Raw genomic sequence first — 15,889 nt, 5'->3', positions numbered from 1 at the left:
GAATTACTCTCAATACATTGGGGGAAAAATATAATTTTGAAAACTCAAGTGAATAAACGATGAGTAACAATCTTAGCGTACAACTAATTTTTTTCATTCCCCTGTGATAGTTTTGATGATTTTTCATTTTATTATTGCAAACAACGTTAGTCAAGAAGTGATAGCATTATAAACTACAGTTTCAGTAGTTTATCTTACAGTCAATTATAATAGTTCACTTAGAAGCACTTACTTCACTCTATTTTACATTCGTTTTTTATTCGATTCATAACCACGTCGTTTTCTGTGTCGATTTATTTTCAAGCATATCCAACTCACACATTTCGATTCAATCTGTCGGAAATACATAAAACCATTTTAGATTATATAAATCTATTTGAATAAAGAAATTGAATCGAAAGTCATTTTAATATCCAACATTTCATACATGATCTGGCAGTTATCATGACATTGTTTTTTCTGGCTTATTACTAAACGGATCAATATATAACTAATTGTAGAATTTTCATGATCCACAATAATCAGCTATGCGCTTAAATATACACGGAAAATGTTTGTTTAATTATGACTAAAAGAATTAAAAGAATAATTGAAGGTGAGCGTAAAATTGTTGCATGGATGGTAGTAATACCGATAATAAGTTACAAAAAATGAAGAATAGATACAAGAAGGTGCACGGTATTCACACGATATAAACCATATTAAAGAAATACCGGAAATCTTTTTTTATTACTCTTCTCTAAAAGTGAGCACAACTTCAACAGATGACATGTGTATTAACAACGTCTTCAAGGTATTGAAACGGAACTATGTTGCTGCTGTCGATTGTAGTATTGTTCAATGAGGTATCGCCGTCTTTTGTTCACCCAAAAATCAGAGCGGTCTATTTTATTTGGATACGTCACGGACGTAGATGAAGTCGGGATGTTACCTGAAGGATATTTCGATATACAATGAGACTGATAATCTGGACAGCAGCTGCCTTGAATGCCAGTCTCACAAATAGGGTCGCAGTAACATAAAGTGTTCGAAATCGGTATGGCAAATCGGTAATCTTTGCGGACTTTGGGACATTGGCCGCGATTAAAATGCAAAGCACAGTATGCACCAGTTAAAGCTGGCGGATTCATCGGCAAAGGAAGAGGAGCTAATGTTCCGAATGGCGAAATTGTCGATGGGATGGGTGTGTCAGATAAACAATGGGATTGATAATCTGGGCAGCAAGCATTACCTCTTACTCCAGGGACACATTTTGCATCACAGTAGCATAAAGTACGTCCAATCGGAACGCCAAGTCGGTAATCAAAGCGCACTCCAGGGCAACGGCCACGAATGAAATATAACGAACAATAAGGAGCGACGGGGGGCGAAGGGATATAAAAAGTTGGGATATAAAAAGGAGCAGATGTCTGAACTGAAGGTGAATTAACAGAAGAAACGGTTGTTTCGACAAGAGCAACTGTCGTCTGTACCGCCGATTCTACCGAGGATTCAGTCGTTTCAACATGGGCTATAGTAGTCTCTTCCGAAGACACTGATATTCCAGCAGAAGTAGGTAACGTCTCTCCACAGACAATTATTGTATGGGCAGTAGTAACTGTGGTATCGACCGAAGGAATTGTAATACTATCAGGAGCAGCTGTCGATTCAGCAGAAGACATCGTTGATGCGACAGAAGCAGCTGTCGTCCCCACTGAAGACTCTGTTGTTTCGACAGTAGCAACTGTCGTCACGGCCGACGGAATTGTACTACCGCAAGGAGGAACTGTCAATTCGGCAGATGATACTGGTGGCCCAGCAGAAGCAGCTGTCGTTTCTCCTGCAGTAACCGTTGTTGCGGCCGTCACAACTGTGGTCTCTCCCGGGGCAACTGTCGTTTCTCCTGTCATCACTGTCGTTTCGGCAGATGAAGCTGTGGTTTCTCCCGAAGCAACGGTCGTTTCTCCTGCTGTTACTATTGTCTCCGTGGGAGTAGTTGTCGTTTCTCCTGCAGTAACTGTTGTTCCGGCCGTAACAACTGTGGTCTCTCCCGAGGCAACTGTCGTTTCTCCGGCAGCCACTGTTGTTTCGGCAGTAGCAATTGTGGTCTCTCCCGAGGTGGCTGTCGTTTCTCCTGAGATCACTGTCGTTTCGGCAGACGAAGCTGTGGTTTCTCCCGAAGCAACCGTCGTTTCTCCTGCTGTTACTATTATCTCCGTGGAAACAGCTGTCGTTTCTCCTGCAGTAACCGTTGTTCCGGCTGTTACAACTGTGGTCTCTCCCGAGGCAGCTGTTGTTTCTCCTGCTGTTACTGTTGTCTCGGCCGTAGCGACTGGTGTCTCTCCCGAGGCAACTGTCGTTTCTCCTGAGATCACTGTCGTTTCGGCATTTGAAGCTGTGGTTTCTCCCGAGGCAGCGGTCGTTTCTCCTGCTGTTACTGTTGTCTCGGTCATAGCAACTGTTGTCTCTCCAGAGGCAACTGTCGTTTCTCCGGCAGCCACTGTTGTTTCGGCAACAGTAACTGTGGTCTCTCCTGAGGCAACTGTCGTTTCTCCGGCAGCCACTGTTGTTTCGGCAGTAGTAACTGTTGTCACTCCCGAGGCAACGGTCGTTTCTCCTGCTGTTACTATCGTCTCCGGGGAAGCAGTTGTCGGTTCTACTGCAGTAACCGTTGTTCCGGCCGTAACAACTGTGGTCTCTTCCGAGGCAACTGTCGTTTCTCCGGCAGCCACTGTTGTTTCGGCAGTAGCAATTGTGGTCTCTCCCGAGGTGGCTGTCGTTTCTGCGGCAGCCACTGTTGTTTCGGCAGTAGTAACTGTTGTCGCTCCCGAGGCAACGGTCGTTTCTCCTGCTGTTACTATTGTCTCCGTGGAAGCAGCTATCGTTTCTCCTGCAGTAACCGTTGTTCCGGCCGTAACAACTGTGGTCTCTTCCGAGGCAACTGTCATTTCTCCGGCAGCCACTGTTGTTTCACCAGTAGCGATTGTGGTCTCACCCGAAGCAGCTGTCGTTTCTCCTGAGATCATTGTCGTTTGGGCAGTTGAAGCTGTGGTTTCGCCCGAGACAGCGGTCGTTTCTTCTGCAGTAACCGTTGTTCCGGCCGTAACAACTGTGGTCTCTCCCGAGGCAACTGTCGTTTCTCCGGCAGCCACTGTTGTTTCACCAGTAGCGATTGTGGTCTCACCCGAAGCAGCTGTCGTTTCTCCTGAGATCATTGTCGTTTGGGCAGTTGAAGCTGTGGTTTCGCCCGAGACAGCGGTCGTTTCTCCTGCTGTTACTGTTGTCTCGGCCGTAGCAACTGTTGTCTCTCCCGAGGCAACGGTCGTTTCTCCTGCTGTTACTATTGTCTCCGTGGAAGCAGTTGTCGTTTCTCCTGCAGTAACCGTTGTTCCGGCCGTAACAACTGTGGTCTCCTCCAAGGCAACTGTCGTTTCTCCGGCAGCCACTGTTGTTTCGCCAGTAGCGATTGTGGTCTCACCTGAAGCAGCTGTCGTTTCGGCAGTTGAAGCGGTGGTTTCTCCCGAGGCAGCGGTCGTTTCTCCTGCTGTTACTGTTGTCTCGGCCGTAGCAAGTGTTGTCTCTCCCGAGGCCACTGTCGTTTCGGCAGTAGTAACTGTTGTCTCTCCCGAGGCAACTGTCGTTTCTCCGGCAGCCACTGTTGATTCGGCAGTAGTAACTGTTGTAGCTCCCGAGGCAACGGTAGATTCTCCTGCTGTTACTATTGTCTCCGTGGAAGCAGTTGTCGTTTCTCCTGCAGTAACCGTTGTTCCGGCCGTAACAACTGTGGTCTCTCCCGAGACAACTGTCGTTTCTCCGGCAGCAACTGTTGTTTCGGCAGTAGCAATTGTGGCCTCTCCCGAGGCAACTGTCATTTCTCCTGAGATCACTGTAGTTTCGGCAGTTGAAGCTGTGGTTTCTCCCGAGGCAGCAGTCGTTTCTCCTGCTGTTATTATTGTCTCATTGGAAGCAGCTGTCGTTTCTCCTGCACTCACCGTTGTTCCGGCCGTCACAACTGTGGTCTCTCCCGAGGTAGCTGTTGTTTCTCCTGCAGCTACTGTTGTTTCGGCAGTAGTAACTGTTGTCTCTCCCGAGGCAACTGTCGTTTCTCCCGCAGCAACTGTTGTTTCGGCAGTAGAAATTGTGGCCTCTCCCGAGGCAACTGTCATTTCTCCTGAGATCACTGTAGTTTCGGCAGTTGAAGCTGTGGTTTCTCCCGAGGCAGCGGTCGTTTCTCCTGCTGTTATTATTGTCTCATTGGAAGCAGCTGTCGTTTCTCCTGCACTCACCGTTGTTCCGGCCGTCACAACTGTGGTTTCTCCCGAGGTAACTGTTGTTTCTCCGGTAGCCACTGTTGATTCGGAAGTAGTAACTGTTGTCTCTCCCGAGGCAACTGTCGTTCCTCCGGCAGCCACTGTTGATTCGGCAGTAGTAACTGTTGTAGCTCCCGAGGCAACGGTAGATTCTCCTGCTGTTACTATTGTCTCCGTGGAAGCAGTTGTCGTTTCTCCTGCAGTAACCGTTGTTCCGGCCGTAACAACTGTGGTCTCTCCCGAGGCAACTGTCGTTTCTCCGGCAGCAACTGTTGTTTCGGCAGTAGCAATTGTGGCCTCTCCCGAGGCAACTGTCATTTCTCCTGAGATCACTGTAGTTTCGGCAGTTGAAGCTGTGGTTTCTCCCGAGGCAGCGGTCGTTTCTCCTGCTGTTATTATTGTCTCATTGGAAGCAGCTGTCGTTTCTCCTGCACTCACCGTTGTTCCGGCCGTCACAACTATGGTCTCTCCCGAGGCAGCTGTTGTTTCTCCTGCAGCTACTGTTGTTTCGGCAGTAGTAACTGTTGTCTCTCCCGAGGCAACTGTCGTTTCTCCGGCAGCGACTGTTGTTTCGGCAGTAGCAATTGTGGCCTCTCCCGAGGCAACTGTCATTTCTCCTGAGATCACTGTAGTTTCGGCAGTTGAAGCTGTGGTTTCTCCCGAGGCAGCGGTCGTTTCTCCTGCTTCTACTATTGTCTCATTGGAAGCAGCTGTCGTTTCTCCTGCACTCACCGTTGTTCCAGTCGTCACAACTGTGGTCTCTCCCGAGGCAGCTGTTGTTTCTCCTGCAGCTACTGTTGTTACGCCTGTAACGACTGTGGTCTCTCCCGAGGCAACTGTCGTTTCTCCGGCAGCAACTGTTGTTTCGGCAGTAGCAATTGTGGCCTCTCCCGAGGCAACTGTCATTTCTCCTGAGATCACTGTAGTTTCGGCAGTTGAAGCTGTGGTTTCTCCCGAGGCAGCAGTCGTTTCTCCTGCTGTTATTATTGTCTCATTGGAAGCAGCTGTCGTTTCTCCTGCACTCACCGTTGTTCCGGCCGTCACAACTGTGGTCTCTCCCGAGGTAGCTGTTGTTTCTCCTGCAGCTACTGTTGTTTCGGCAGTAGTAACTGTTGTCTCTCCCGAGGCAACTGTCGTTTCTCCGGCAGCAACTGTTGTTTCGGCAGTAGCAATTGTGGCCTCTCCCGAGGCAACTGTCATTTCTCCTGAGATCACTGTAGTTTCGGCAGTTGAAGCTGTGGTTTCTCCCGAGGCAGCTGTCGTTTCTCCTGCTGTTATTATTGTCTCATTGGAAGCAGCTGTCGTTTCTCCTGCACTCACCGTTGTTCCGGCCGTCACAACTGTGGTCTCTCCCGAGGTAACTGTTGTTTCTCCGGTAGCCACTGTTGATTCGGAAGTAGTAACTGTTGTCTCTCCCGAGGCAACTGTCGTTTTTCCGGCAGCCACTGTTGATTCGGCAGTAGTAACTGTTGTAGCTCCCGAGGCAACGGTAGATTCTCCTGCTGTTACTATTGTCTCCGTGGAAGCAGTTGTCGTTTCTCCTGCAGTAACCGTTGTTCCGGCCGTAACAACTGTGGTCTCTCCCGAGGCAACTGTCGTTTCTCCGGCAGCAACTGTTGTTTCGGCAGTAGCAATTGTGGCCTCTCCCGAGGCAACTGTCATTTCTCCTGAGATCACTGTAGTTTCGGCAGTTGAAGCTGTGGTTTCTCCCGAGGCAGCAGTCGTTTCTCCTGCTGTTATTATTGTCTCATTGGAAGCAGCTGTCGTTTCTCCTGCACTCACCGTTGTTCCGGCCGTCACAACTGTGGTCTCTCCCGAGGTAGCTGTTGTTTCTCCTGCAGCTACTGTTGTTTCGGCAGTAGTAACTGTTGTCTCTCCCGAGGCAACTGTCCTTTCTCCCGCAGCAACTGTTGTTTCGGCAGTAGCAATTGTGGCCTCTCCCGAGGCAACTGTCATTTCTCCTGAGATCACTGTAGTTTCGGCAGTTGAAGCTGTGGTTTCTCCCGAGGCAGCGGTCGTTTCTCCTGCTGTTATTATTGTCTCATTGGAAGCAGCTGTCGTTTCTCCTGCACTCACCGTTGTTCCGGCCGTCACAACTATGGTCTCTCCCGAGGCAGCTGTTGTTTCTCCTGCAGCTACTGTTGTTTCGGCAGTAGTAACTGTTGTCTCTCCCGAGGCAACTGTCGTTTCTCCGGCAGCGACTGTTGTTTCGGCAGTAGCAATTGTGGCCTCTCCCGAGGCAACTGTCGTTTCTACTGAGATCACTGTCGTTTCGGTAGTTGAAGCTGTGGTTTCTCCCGAGGCAGCGGTCGTTTCTCCTGCTGTTACTATTGTGTCCGTGGAAGCAGCTGTCGTTTCTCCTGCAGCAGCCGTTGTTCCGGCTGTAACAACTGTGGTCCCTCCCGATGCGGCTGTCGTTTCTCCGGCAGTCACTGTTTTATCGGCAGTAGCAATCGTGATTTCTCCCGAGGTAGCTGTCGTTTCTCCTGAGATTACTGTCGTTTCGGCAGATGAAACTGTGGTTTCTCCCGAAGCAACGGTCATTTCTCCTGATGTTACTATTGTCTCCGTGGAAGCAGTCTCTCCTGCAGTCACTGTTTTTTCGGCTGCAGTAACTGTCGTCTTCGCAGAAGCAGCTATCATTTCTGTGGCAGCCACTGTTGTTTTGGCAGTTGCAACTGTTGTCTCGACGGAAGGATTTTTTCTACCGTCAGGAGCAGCTGTTAAGTCTGAAAAAGGCACCGTTGCTTTTGCAGAGGAACCCGACGTCTTCACAGAAGTTACTGTTGTTTCAGTACGAGTGGCTGTCGTATTTACAGAAGATTTTGATGCTGTTGCTGTCGTACGGATCGTAGATAGTGACCTTGTAGCAGGAGACGCAGTATTTTTACCAGAAAAAGTTATCATGGTAGTATCTCTTGATTCCGTCAAAGCCGCTGCTGTTTCAGCGGGAGAGGCTGCCGTTCCATTTGATGTCAATATGGTTACAAGACAGAGACATCCTAGAAAAGTTTCCAAGAAAAGGTGGTTCGTCCACATTGTGCACCTATGAATAATAGAATATTGGTAGGTTTGGTAAGTAAAATGAATAAATAAACCGAATAAAAAATTTGACATAAACTAGTGAAAAAATGATAATCATAGATTGAAACTTTCTTCAATATTTCCATCAATTCTCTCACAATCAGTCGAGTCTCAACCCAAAACATTTGTCATAAAAGTTCAAAGAAGAATTTAATAATAATTACAAGTATATGTAAGTCTTCGCGACTTTCTATCCTCTGGACGTTTTCTTCAACTTCCACAGTTTTTCAGGTGCGTCACAATTTTTGAAACTCTTTGTCATATCTGCAGAAATCAATATAACTTCGTGAGAAAAGTCGTGCGGTCCTTTCAAATAATCAAAAAAATATCTTTTGCTATCTCCTTCACAGCTTTTGAAGGGTATAGTGGAAGTAAAAATCTCTACCAGATAGGTAGACAGTTTAGAAAGGCCACAAACCTGTCGGAAAACGGCATGGTTCTAATACGCGAGCCAGATGAAAATATATCGTAAAACATATTCTGACGAGACAAAACGAAATTCAATTTGCCCACTCTCAACGATGTTCACTAAATTTGATTTTGACCCAGGATTTTAGATATCCATAAAAATATTGGAGTGACTATAAAAATGGTGAAACCAAATTTTGTAAGGTATATAATATCATTATAAAAACACTTCACTAAAATAAAATTTCAGTCCTTATTGTTTATTGCTAAAATCACATAGTAGGGTGATCACGATGGGTAAAATAATTTGAGATTATTCTAATATAGCCAAGAACCATGAACGAATTTTGGTTTCTTCAGAAAATCGTGTTATACCTCTAAAGGTACCGACTAAAGAGTCTTAACGCCTCGAGCGCTCTCATAATGCTTTTGCGATGACGAGATTGTTATTCTGGTTTTATGTATAAATTCACTATCAACATCACTCATAAATTTGGGGTGCATGATTTTCACATAGAAACTCGGGTAGAAACAATCAACCGAATATACTATTTACATCGATACTCAATTATTTTTATCAGTGACAGAAAAAAACGTCGATCCTTCGATAGAATAGGAAAGCCTCTGTTAATGGTTTGATGAATAAAATAGATGGCTGAGACATATTGATGAAAACGATCAATGGAGTGAGTCTACGAAGAAATGAAATAATTATAAAATATGGATGATTGACTGAATAGTTACACATTTAATATCTAGACGAATGGATTAAATTATTTAATTAACGAATCAATGAGATGTAAAGAAAGTAGAGTTTTATGAATATGAGAAATGGACAACCTAATGAATGCACTGAAAAAAAGGATCCGTAAATTCAACGAAAATTGAATTGTTTCAACCTAAAAGGCGGCAAAACAAATATGGAAACAAAGTTTCAACTCACCAATTTGATTGATTTTGAAACGACGACCATCAAAGATACCGTTCTATCTACATACCTACATCCTTCTAAGTATACACGCTATCCACTAGACTACCACAACATTATTAGATATAAATTCAAAAAGGCATCATATAAGTTGCGACTTAATTTTTTTAGTCACAAATGATTCATCTACTCCGATTTTAATGAAAATTCTTTAAGAATAATTTGATTATTTTTCATGTTTATGAAATTTACTGATTTTTGTCAATAATGTTGCTGTTTACATGCAGATAACTTCATTTGTATTTTTTTTTTCGTCAGATTGTTCACCTCACCCGATGCAAATCATACATGTTCTGAAACTAATGAGAGTTTGAACGGGAGAAGACGTTTCATTCTTGCAGCTTCTCAGAATTTCACAATTGAATTTTGGTCTCGACTGTAGAAACGGACTTCATTGCACTTAATGTACTACGCTAAAAAGATAATGATGCAGAAGTGGTGTACCGTCCCATTTTCAAAACCAAAATTTTTTTCTTCTACTGCAAATGTCTCAAGTATGTCACCATTAGTAAATTTAATCCGGGGGAGACAGATATTTTTTTATTATTTCTATAAGTTATGAGGGGTGGGACTCGAAAGTTCGAAGGCCTAAAATCGCGAACGGGCATTCTGTATATCTATATATGCGTATATAGGCATATATAGATATAGGCAAGACGTTTGCAGTAGAAGAAAAAATTTTGGTCTTCAAAATGGGACGGTACGCCACTTCTGCATCATTATCTTTTTAGCGTAGTACATCAAGTGCAATGAAATCCGTTTTTACAGTCGAGACCAAAATTCAATTGTGAAATTCCGGGAAGCTGCGAGAATGAAACGTCTTCTCCTTTTCAAACTCTCATTAGTTTCAGAACATGTATGGTTTGCATCGGGTGAGGCGAACAATCTGACGAAAAAAAAAATACAAATGAAGTTATCTGCATGCAAACAGCAACATTATTGACAAAGATCAGTAAATTTCATAAACATGAAAAAAAATCAAATTATTCTTAAAGAATGAAGCTTTCATCGCCGTTTTGATGTTTCAATTGGTTATTGTTGAATCTATAATCTCTGAAATTCTATTAATTTTCACGAAAAAATCGTACTTACTCTATAAACCAAAGGCACAAGTTGTAGCTGTTGGACCAATGTCGGACCGAAGCTCGAATAATTTTGGTAGAACGACCCTACTTTCGAAAACAAACTCACTGTTAGAAACCTCGAGGTATACTGTGGATTCCACGTTCCGTCTACATAATTTAAGTACGTTTTTATATCAGAGATGACAAAATGCGATCAAATTTCCATTATTTGACGAACAGAGAGTTAATCGGTATGCCTTCTAATGAAGGTTTTGAGATAAAGTAAACGTAGATTGGGAAATCATACATAGACTTTCAAATCATTTCCGTAGTTTATGCTACAGCAATAAAAATTATTATTAGCTCACTCGTAAAACTTAGAGAAGATTTTTGACAGAGTTAAACAGCCCACGAAAATTTACTTAAGCCCATAAGTTCGTTCTCATTTTCATTTTCCAGTGCTGCAATACGCATGATTTATATTCCACGAAAAATATTCATCTCCAAAAGTTTTCAGTTCACATTTTGAAATTATGTCGGGGAGACCGGGGAAAAATGGGGTACTTAAGGAAATATTGTACTTTTTAAAAATTTAAAAAGCTTCGTCTATTTATTACTCTCAAAAACCAAGAAATGAGCTCAATTTTTTTTTACTATGGTTTCGATTCAAAGCACTTTGGGTGAGTTTTTCACTCATAATCGAGAAATAAATCGTGTGTTTTCTCTATTCAGAAAAAAATTAGAGCAACTTAGAATACTTTAAATAATTTGCAAAAGAAGATTTTTTTTTCATTTGATCTAATCAGACTTTTCGTCAGAGTTGTGCGGAATGGGCACATGATTCCTTAAGCAGGGTGACCAAAAATGATAATCCCCAAAAATATGTCTGATTTCTGTGTATGTCTGTGAATTGGTAAATATTTTGAATCAGGACTTTTTATTATTAAATAATTGTATCCCACATGATATTATCAAACTTTTAACCTTACAAAAAATGAAAAAAAAACCGAATCTGAAGATTCATATTTTATATAGCATTAATCTAGAGACGCGGCAGCGTCTTGACGCCAAGTATTAAAAAGAAATTTTGTAGGCAGAGCGAGTCAAGACGGTCGTGTATCTTTACTCGAGATTAATCGATTTCCCCTGACTCGTAAAGTTGAAGTGGCCGCCATTTGTTGGAAATTAATCGTATGAAAAAAATAACGGTGGGACATGATAATGTGATGTATGCGCTTGGTATGATGACAAAATTAGTTTGGTGTAACATTGGGAAAAGGGTTAAAATGCAGTTGTGAAAATTAGGGGGTGCAATTTCAGGATCGAAAATTTTCTTCAACAATATATATATATGTCTACTTTCCGTTCTCTTTCCAAGGGTGAAAATTTGCTTATCGGGATAAATTCTTGGAATTGGAGCTCGAATCGGGTAGCAAAAAATTCTTGGAATTGGAACTCGAATCTCTCCGAGCAGTAATCTTGGAGTTTAGATCAACAAAATCATTTATACGATAGGCATATAGAATGCCAACGGGGGTCCAGGCGGCAGAGCCCCCGGCGGGGGTCCGGGGGGTGGAGCCCCCCGAACAAAGCCGAATAAAATTTTAATTTGACCATCCCAAATAATTCGTCCACTACATTGTGTCCCGCAGAAAAATGCGAAAAACTGCGAATACATAAAAACGCGCATACAGAACGACTCCACGGGTTCCGGAGGTTTATAACACGACAAACCGGTCTCATCTTAAACTGCACATTACCGCGTGCCATGACCCAGCAGAACCACGAAAAATCGCGAATGCAGAACGGGTTGGGTTCAATATATATCAACAAATCAAATTGTAGAACGGTCGACATTTCGATATTTTATTAGTTGTATTATTATATATGTTGCAATATCAGTTTGGAGATATAAAATGGAAATTAATTAAAAACTCTTATTTCCGATCCACTATTCAGCAGGTTACGTGTTTAACCGAGAGAGAGCGAGAACGAGAGCGAGAGAGAGGGAGCGAGAACGAGAGAGAGAGACTTCTTGCTCATCAAAATTAATATACATTTGATGAGGTAGTGGATATTTTATTTTGTTAATACGACGCAAATTATGACTTCTACATACGATTGTAGACACGATGAGGGCAACGCATTTTCCCGCGGACGGTTAGCAGAAAGTAAAAATGTATGTATAGTGAAAAAAATTTTCGATAGTGAAATTATGGTTCCTAATTTTTACAACTGCTAAACCAAATCCTATCATCTCATAATATAGTTGGACTTCCGTTTTTTTTCACCGGATCAATCTTCTACCAACGGTGACCACTTCAACTTTACAAATCAGGGGAAATTAACTAATCTGGAGTACAAATACGCTGCTTGTATTATCTAGCCTCGAGAAGCCTATAAAGTATATAGTTGGATTTGAACGTCCAGTTACCATCTGAAATAACCAAGGACATAAGTAAGGTTCTGTTTGATGATTATTTATTACTACCATTAAGAATGTTTCTGAAGCCATATCAATATCAACTTTATATATGATGTGAGTGTTCATAACTTTCTTTATATCACGCGGTACGTAAATGGACGCTTTTGCGTACGCTTCGCGTACACAAAACCCCCATTTCCGCACCTCGTTATATAAAATTTCGTATAACACACGTACGAAAAACTTTTTCGTCCTAGTGTTATAATGTACTATTATAGCCCGTATGACATAAAACCGCATTTTAGCCACGCTTTTGCTTCAAGTTTTTGTTCAAAAGTTTGAGTTTTTTTTTTCTAAATTTGTAATCAAAATAATAAAAAACAAACATCACTAGTACTTGGCTTGATTAAATTGATATAATTATATTTTTCCAAAGAAATAGAATACATAATTAAAGGGAAAAATATAATAAATATTATTTTAAACAAGGTTGCACTTTTTAATACTTGGCGTAATTTTTTTACTTTTAAAAAGTTTTTTATGGGGATTCGTATTTACCACAAAATCTTAAAATTGTTGTTATTTTTAATTAATCATTAAAAAAAAAGAAAAGTTGTAAAAACAATTTGTTTTTCATTCATTTGCAGAAAAATATGACTGTAAAAAAACTAGAGACAAGTACATTTACGCCCTCTGGGAAGTCATCTGTAAAATCATGGAAATCAATGGTCGTAAGACTTTATATCCAAGAAATAAAACGTTGTCAAATAAATGCAGAAGTTGCCGAGTAAATCGCACTACCAACAAAAGAATTACAAAAGAAGAAAAAAAGGACACAAAAAATTACAACCACAAAAAATACAAAGACAAAACATTACAAAAACAAATTGCGACTAAAAAAAATTAAGATCATAAAAATTTTAAAAAAATTACCCACGGAAAAAAATTATATACCAAAAAATTGAAATAAAAAAAATTTGGCCGTTGTACTCGGCGTTTTTTTTCTAGCTAATATTATCGAATTTACCTATATCTTATACTCACAAATTCGAAAGTCGAGTAAAACGCCAAGTACAACGGCCAAATTGTTTTTGTTTCAATTTTTTGGTATATAATTTTTTGGCTCCATGTCTAAATAACTTGTTCAAAATAACTTGTCAAAAATAACTTCTACATAAATAATTTCCGCAACAGTAACTTTTGCAATAATATCTTTCGTCATAATAGCTTGAACATAATAACTTTTATTTTTCGGCCACAGAACTGAAGCATTTTCATGACGCTAAACGAGTTTTTCAGTTTTGCAGTTTATATTCTGTTTTAGGGTGTTTTATCAAAAGGTAATGATTAAAAATTATGAATACAACATTTTTTATCACTCCTTCTTTCGGATCAACAAAATCTTTGCCGGTTTGTTTGCCTGTTTTGCTTTTGATTCAGGCAAATTTTCGGGTCCCTTCCTATTGTACCACTAAACAAGACTCTGCAAGACCGGAATCGAAAAAAAAACCTGCATTAGTTTTTCTGTGGCCGAATTTTCCAAAACCCAAGATTTCGCGGTGTCGAGGACGAGATGAACGGTGGTGTGAGAATCATATGTCAACTCGAGGAAAATACAAGAAATAATTCCCTGTCCGTCGAGTAAAGCTCGAATGACCGAGGGATGACCTTCCACAAGAAAAGCAAGTATAAAGTGTACGTAACAAGTTCTCATACTTTGGGAATCCATAAGCTTGGTTCGTTACGACAAAGTCTCCAAAACTTGTGTGTATAATGAAAAATACCACCAAGCTGAACCATCGATGCTAATTGACAGAACAACTTCGTGGTGCCTGGCATTGCTCTGACTCGATAGTATACCATGAATAAATAACGAATGAGAAATAGTGAAGCTGCGACAAGCCTCTTCCACATTTATCAGCACTGGGGATCAAGGGACGCGGTAGCGGCTTGTATTGTTTCTATACAAGATTCTGCAATCGAAAACATGCAATTACTGTTTTACTTTGGAAAAACGTTTATCAGAAAATCTTTTAATCATAAATGACATTTCAAATGATTTGATTCCATCCAATAGTCGTAAGACTTTTAAAAGTTCTCTTTAAATTCAAGTCAATAATGAATATTTTTCTGCTTACTTGACAACTATAAACTACATGGTAGAACACACAGCACAGGCATTATTAACATTTTTTTGATAGAAGTATCCAAAAGTCTGAGAATTTCAAAATCATTGTCACCAGCCTGTACGTGTGCAATTACAATCGCAAGATCATCATTTTCTTTCCAGACCACCAGAAATTTTCTTAATGCGTCGAGCCCTTGACTAGAATTAAACTTTCTTCTTAGTGTCTTTCCATACAATGCGTTTGCTTCATCGGTAGATATTTTTGTAGTCCTTGATCTTATTCGTCATTCCTATCTTGGGTTATTTATTTATATTTTTCAATGGAAACTATCCAATTTTTGATAAAATAGCATAATGACAATGATAATGATCATCTACAATTCTGATAATATTCAATTTTGGAGAGCTGATGAAAATTGTCGCCATGACAAAGATGCAGAGGCATGGATTTATTTATTTATTTAAATATCTTTTAAAATTTAAAAGGATATTTAAAAACCAATTTCTCGTGAATTTTTGAATAAAATGTTTTCCATATGATATAACAATTGAAACGAAAATTCAATGTGTCGGGAATTGAAATCTGAGAGTATAATCATACAAACATCGTAGACGAATATAAGTTCTTCATTTGTTATTAAATAAAATGTTTTCCATGGGAATTGAATAAAGAATGAAAAATGTAATGTGTTAAATTGAATTATTGTAAAAATAGATATATTCAACAAATATACCCATCTACAATATTCAATTCAATTCTACACATTTCCGTTTCGATTCAATGTTTATACCGTACACAATACATTTTATTTGAAAATTTATTCCGAACTAGGGTGCATTCTGTGCGATTAAGCGTGTGAACAGTTTTCTTGTAGCGCTGCAGCGCTACTTTTATTGCAACAGCGTCTTCAAGCCCACCAATCTTGAAGCAGTTCAATAAGAATAAACAGGAGTACAGGGGGATGGCTCCATAGTTTTCGATGTCCAGGTATATTTCTCAAGAGTTTTTAATGTCTAGGTATATTTCTCTACGGCTTTCGATGTCGAGGTCAACGGCTCCATAGTTTTCGATATTTAGGTCGCCATAATTTATGGGGTCGAGAACAATCTCTCAATGATTACCATGTTAACACTGTTATTGTCATTGTTTTTCGATGTTTGAGAGGACGTTTCCATGTTTCATTATCTTTTTCATCTCGTATCATGTTTCATTAGGTTCCAGTATCTAGATTGACAGTTTCATGGTTATCAGTGTCCGATGATATTGATTCACGATATTCTGGGTTCTTGAAATCTCCCCTGTTATTGAAGACCATGGAGTCTTCGATCAGGATATCGATGACATATATCCAGACATCGAAAACCATTGAGTCATCGACCTCGACATCGAAAGCTATGGGGAAAATACCTAGACATCTAAAACTGTGGAGCCGTCGACCTGGACATCTAAAACTATAGAGCTATCGACCCAAACTTCGAAAACCATCGATCCGTCAACCTAGA

General features: G+C 40.8%; 1 protein-coding gene across 1 annotated transcript; it reads right to left on the bottom strand.

Annotated features, from left to right (window-relative positions):
- Positions 1 to 788: 788 nt before the first annotated feature.
- LOC122405708 (mucin-22-like) lies at positions 789 to 7,808 on the bottom strand. The gene is made up of 3 exons (XM_043410607.1): positions 7,792 to 7,808; positions 1,628 to 7,335; positions 789 to 931 (listed from the first exon to the last, which is right to left on the bottom strand). The coding sequence occupies exons 1-3, from the start codon at positions 7,806 to 7,808 to the stop codon at positions 789 to 791; spliced, it is 5,868 nt and encodes a 1,955-aa protein (XP_043266542.1).
- Between the last annotated feature and the right edge of the window lie 8,081 nt (positions 7,809 to 15,889).

Source organism: Venturia canescens, chromosome 2 (genome assembly GCF_019457755.1).
Source record: "Venturia canescens isolate UGA chromosome 2, ASM1945775v1, whole genome shotgun sequence".
Lineage (NCBI taxonomy): Eukaryota > Metazoa > Arthropoda > Insecta > Hymenoptera > Ichneumonidae > Venturia > Venturia canescens.
Note: the sequence above shows the minus strand (reverse complement) of the source record. Positions and strands in the feature narration are given on the sequence as shown.